The sequence below is a fragment of the Coffea eugenioides genome, chromosome 5 (assembly GCF_003713205.1).
Source record: "Coffea eugenioides isolate CCC68of chromosome 5, Ceug_1.0, whole genome shotgun sequence".
Classification (NCBI taxonomy): Eukaryota; Viridiplantae; Streptophyta; class Magnoliopsida; order Gentianales; family Rubiaceae; genus Coffea; species Coffea eugenioides.
In genome coordinates, this window is record NC_040039.1 from 40,355,527 (window position 1) to 40,361,323 (window position 5,797).

Consider the following 5,797-nt stretch of genomic DNA (forward strand, 5'->3'; position numbering starts at 1 on the left):
TTCACATATGCCCTCGTGCAGCTCACGCAGGATGTAGTGTCCCTCTTCCGGAGTAATGCACCTCAGCCACGGGCGTAGGTAGGATTTCCTGTAAAGCACCCCATTTGAGAGCTCGTATCCCCGCGACCTGAGGAGGACCCTTCGCGCCTCCACCCGGTCTTGAGGGAGCTCTCCACTAGCTAAACACCGTACAATGGGATCCATCCATGAGCTCACTACTTGAATAACAGACAAGTCCACCTGGTCATACGCCCGATTTCTGACGACTTCCACCAAGACTTCTTTGTTCAACGTGCCAACCGAGGTGGAAGCTAGCTTGGACAGGGCATCCGCCCTCTTATTTTGGCTCCGAGGGACCTGCTTGAGCGCGAATACTTTGAACTGGGCCCTTAGCTCATGCACTTTGGCGACGTACCTTTTTAGGGGCTCCTCCTTAACTTCGTAACTTCCCCCTACCTGGTTGACTATCAGCTGTGAGTCGCTGTAGACTTCTATTGACTCGGCCCCCAACTTCCGAGCTATCACCATCCCTGCGACCAGGGCCTCATATTCGGACTCGTTGTTAGAGGCCCTGAAATCAAATCTCAGGGCATAGGCCAACTCATCCCCCATAGGGCTAGTCAGGAGGAGCCCTGCTCCGCATCCTTCCTTGCTTGACGACCCATCCACGAACAGGGTCCAGACTGGAATGATCTGATCAACTTCGCCAGTGGCCTGTTCGATCTCGACAGCCTCTTCGGCATGTTCAGCCTCCGCTGCTTCTCCGATCTGTCCGGCCTGAGCTCCCTTTGTGGCCTGCCCGACCTTGACATGTCCCTCCGCCTGCTCGGCCTCGAAAGCCTTGGTGGCTCGCTCGACCTGGACAGCTTTTTCGGCCTGCCTGGCCTCTGCCACGCCTTGGGTCGTTCGGGACTGGGTGGTCTGCGTGGCCTCGACAGCTTCTCCGACCTGCGGGGCCTCGGCTGCGTCTCTGGTCCGTTTGACCTGTGGTTCCGGTTGTCCGAAGGAGACCCCTTCGGCTATAAAATCTGCCAATGCTTGGGCCTTAATGGCCGTGCGAGGTTGGTAGCCGAGGTCGTATCCGGACAGCTCCACGGCCCACCTCACCATTCTCCCTGAGGCGTCAGGCCTTGAAAGAATTTGCTTGAGTGGCTGGTCGGTCATAACCACCACAGGGTGAGCTTGGAAATATGACCTGAGCTTCCGAGCCGCGTGAACTAACGCCAAGACATATCGCTCAATCGAGGTGTACCTTGTCTCCGCGCCCTGCAGAGCTCGGCTGACATAGTATACAGGCTTCTGGACTTTTCCTTCTTCCCGAACTAGTACCGCACTGATCGCCTCCTCCCCTACTGCTAGATAGATAAATAAGGTTTCTCCATGCGCAGGAGAGGTCAAGGACGGCAATCGCGCGATGTGGGCTTTCAGCTGGTCAAACGCTTGCTGACACTCGGGGGTCCACTCGAACTGAGGGCCTCTTCGCAGGGCCCTGAAGAAAGGGAAACCCCGAACTGCAGATTTCGACAAGAACCTGTTCAAGGCCGCCATCCTGCCAGCTAGCCGTTGAACCTCTTTTATGCTTCGGGGAGAAGCCATGTCCATGATGGCTTTTACCTTGTCGGGGTTAGCCCTTACTCCGTCTTTTGATATCATGTATCCAAGGAACTTGCCCGACCTGACCCCGAAGGTGCATTTCTTGGGATTTAGTCGCATCCGCGAGCTCCGTAGGACGTCAAAGATCTCCCTGAGGTCGTCGACGAACTGCTCCTGAGTTCGGCTTTTCACCAGCATGTCATCCACGTATACCTCCATGTTTCGGCCGATCTGGTTTTTGAACAGCTTGTTGACCAGCCGCTGATAGGTCGCGCCTGCATTTTTCAAGCCAAATGGCATGGTGGTATAACAATACGTACCGTATTCGGTGATGAAGGCAGTCTTCTCTTGATCCTCCTCATCCAGAGCTATCTGGTGATACCCTTTGAAAGCATCCAGAAAGCAGAAGATCTCGTACCCAGTTGTTGAGTCGACCAGCTGGTCGATGCGAGGGAGAGGGTAGCAATCCTTCGGGCAAGCCTTATTCAGGTCGGTGAAGTCCACGCACATCCGCCAAGCTTTGTCCTCCTTTTTGACCAGCACCGGGTTGGCCAGCCAGGTCGAATAGTGGATCTCTTTCACAATTCTAGCCTCCAACAGCTTGCCCACCTCTTCTTTAACGACCTCGTTGCGTTCAGGTGCAAAGTTTCTCTTCTTCTGTTTCACTGGCCGGATGCTCGGATCCACATGCAGCTTGTGGACTGCCAGTTCGGGAGGAACTCCTGTCATGTCATCGGCACTCCAAGCAAAGATCTCGGCGTACTCCTCCAGGAGGGACTCCAGGGCCCTCCTTACCTGCTCGTTTAGTCCAGATCCCGCCTTAACCACACGATCAGGTCGCTCGGGGTTGACAAGCAATTCAAGCAGATTTTCGTCCGTCTCCAACCTCTCCTCCTTCTCAGTAGGCTCCCAGGGCTCCAGAAGGACTGTCTGCGCCACCAGCTTCTCCTTACCCTTGAGGGTTGCAATATAACAGGCTCGAGCTACCTCCGGGTCCCCCTGCACCTCGGCCACTCCCTCGGGAGTGGGGAATTTCATGCTGAGGTGTAAGGTCGAACAGACAGCTCGGAGTGCGTTTAGGGTTGGACGTCCCAATATCATGTTGTAGGAGGACGGCTCCTTTACCACCGCGAAATTTACCTGAACAGTTCGGCACCTTGGTGACTCCCCTATAGTGACCTGGAGGGTTATCATTCCCTCAGGCCTTACCGGCGGACCTGCAAACCCTATCAAGGGGGTACGAACTGGGATGAGCTGTTTATCTTCCAGCTGCAGTTCTCTGAAGGCCTTGTAGTACAACACATCGATGGCGCTCTCATTATCTATGTACACCTTTTTTACCTTATAGTTACACGTGACGACCTCTATCACAATTGCCTCGTGGTTATTGGAAGCTAGGGGTACCGCATCCTCCGGCCCATAGATGATCTCCTCGTACATCTTTAAGCGCTTGTTTGAGCTCTCCCCACTGGGGGGAGGTCTGTTATTTCGCCGAGCCGAATGGCTATCCCCTCCAGCAGGTCCCCCTGCAATAGTGTTGATCACCCCCGCCAGAGCCTGCTCCCCGCGTACCGGAGTCCGCTCCCGAGGACCCCGAGGTCGGTCGTGCGAGCTGGGCGCCCGTTCTCGCTTGAATCCTCCTTGCTTCTGATCAGTTCGCCCTTCGCGGACGAACTGGCCAAGATGACCCCTCCGGATCAGCTTCTCAATTTCCTTCTTAAGGTGGCGACAGTCTTCAGTGTCGTGGCCCACATCCCTGTGGTACGCATAGTACAGGTCCTGATCCCTCCTGCTTCTATCCCCGGCCAAGGGCCGGGGAGGTCGGGATAGCCCTTCCTGCTCCATCACTGCGAGGACCCGAGCTCGGGGGGCGGTGAGGGAAGTCCAAGGCTTGTCTGCCCCTAAGGGTTGGCTTCTAGGCGGGTGGTCATAGGTACTTTTCCGCCCTTGGTCACGTCGCACGTCCCCCTGGTCAGTTGTCCTTCTGCGCTTGTCATCCCTCTGCCTCTCCTGGGCGCTCTTCAGGCGATTGGCCTCCTCAGCATTGGCCTTCTCATGAGCTCGATCCAACATCTCCCGAACTGACTTGGGTGGTCGCTCCACGAGCTCGGTGTATAACTTCTGCTTCCGTAGCCCGTTAATGAAGGTAGCCATGACCACCTTGTCATCTCGGTCGCGGACCTGGAGGGATTCGTTATTGAACCGCACCATGTATTCACGCAGTGACTCCTCGACCCTTTGTTGAATGGTCATAAGGTGAGCGGTGCTTTTGGAGAAGGCTCGTGAAGAAACGAACTGTGCTGAGAACAGTCGCGTGAGCTGAGTGAAAGAACTAATCGATCTGGGGGGAAGTCCCTGGAACCACTGCTGAGCCCTTCCTTCTAGGAACATCGGGAAGGTCTTGTACCTGACCGCATCTGCGGCCGTTTGTAAGCGCATCTGCGTCATGAATACGAACAGGTGGTCTTCCGGATCCGTAGTAGCGTCGTAAGGTTTCATGGTTGGAATTTTAAACTTCGCGGGCAGTTGGTATTCCTCGATGTCAAGCGCAAAGGGGGAAGCAATGTACCTGTCCGCCTCCGGGTCAAGCATCAGGTCCAGCTCGTCCCGTACCTGTTGTCGCTCCCTCCGGGGGGAGAGCCCCCGGACGGGCTCCGGATGTTCAGTTCGGGAGTTCTTGTGAGATGGCTCCACGACCTCGACCTGCTCTCGCGTGAGTTCCCGACGCGCCCGCTTGGCCCCGTGATTGGGGCTCCCAGTTCGGGACTCTGACAGGTCGGCTCCTTGGACCTTAGGCTCCTTGTCGAACTGACCTCCCGACTGCCCTTTGAGGTAGTCCACGATCGCTTCGAAGGTGGGCAGGTTTGCCGCCACCGTTTGCACCAGCTGTTCAGGCGGAATCCGTGAAGGCCCCGCCCCTGCTCCCTCAGGTGTCGGATCCCGATGAGAATTTAGGGGGGCGCTTCTCTCCTTCCCCTTAGATGCACCAGCGTTCCTCTGAGACCTTGTTTTCGGCATGATTCGCGAAGAAAAGTAACGTGTTCCCACAGACGACGCCAATTGATGCGACTGTCGAAGTGAAGGTCCGACCGGACCGGGTGCCTAGGGAGCGAGCTGAATCGTCCGACCTGCACGCGGGCGAGCTGCGGGGCTGAGTCCCCTGTAGCAACTCCGACGATCAAGTCAGAGGAAGATCTTGTAAGTGAAAGAGTAGAGATTGTGCTATGAATAGCTACCTTGTGTTTTCCCCACGCATGGTATTTATAGAGTCACAGGTAGTAGTCTCCTAGTAAAACAGGGAGTCCTTATGGAAGCATAACTCTCCCTAGGGCTCCATAGCTTAGTTAAGGCGTGCTTGGGCTCTGCAGCCCGCGCGGCCCACACGAGCCGACCTGCTGGGCCGGGAACCTCCTACCAGCCGAGCTCATGGGCCAGGCCGACGTGTTCGTGGGCCCCACTACAGTAATCAATTAGAGAGCGAAGATTAAAGCAATTACCCACTAATTATGGAGGAAACGATAAGGTGGTCGAGAGCGCATTTGGGAAACCAGACGGTGACGGAAAATTGATCGGATGGGAGCAGGCCCAGCATAGCAGAAATGGTCTACTTCTTTGAGTCCTTAGCAGAGTTGAATACACCTTTGGAGATGACGGAGGCGTCGAGTGGCTCAATTGTTGGCAATTGAGCATGTTGGCAATAACGGAGAATTCGCGGCTAAATCCAGACTTCCTAGTGGAGACGAAATCGTCAAAGACTCCACCACCGTCCACTTCGGAAATTAGGCAGCTGACGGCGGATGAGGAAGTCGACGAGAATCCACTACATTTACCGGGGAGGATGGACGGAAGCCACGGTCGGATGAGGAGGTGGAGGTCGGCAAAACAAGAAGGTGGCGGTTGAGGAGGGGATTGAAGCCGTTGAAGAAGTTGTTGTTGGTGGTGGTGGTGAAAAGGCCTGAGGGAGAGGTGGGTGGCCGGATAGACGAAGAAAGCCCTAGCTGTTGAGGCCGCCATACAAGAATTTCCAAGAGAAGCAGCTGGAGATATATAATAAAAAAGGTCCTTTGAGGTATTATCTCATAGCTGTTTCTGCAATTGTAAAAAAATTGTGTGGCGTCCGGCGGCGGAGAACTCCCACTCACGTAGCTGTCTCTGTTTTTCAGATTCTCTTAGCCCCTCACGGATGGATCGGGATTTCTCATTT

General features: G+C 55.3%; 1 protein-coding gene across 1 annotated transcript; it reads right to left on the minus strand.

Annotated features, from left to right (window-relative positions):
* Nucleotides 1-2,323: 2,323 nt before the first annotated feature.
* Nucleotides 2,324-4,611, minus strand: LOC113771646. Its single transcript, XM_027316217.1, has 2 exons — nt 2,389-4,611; nt 2,324-2,332 (listed from the first exon to the last, which is right to left on the minus strand). Exons 1-2 carry the CDS (start codon nt 4,609-4,611, stop codon nt 2,324-2,326), a joined length of 2,232 nt encoding a protein of 743 aa, XP_027172018.1.
* Between the last annotated feature and the right edge of the window lie 1,186 nt (nt 4,612-5,797).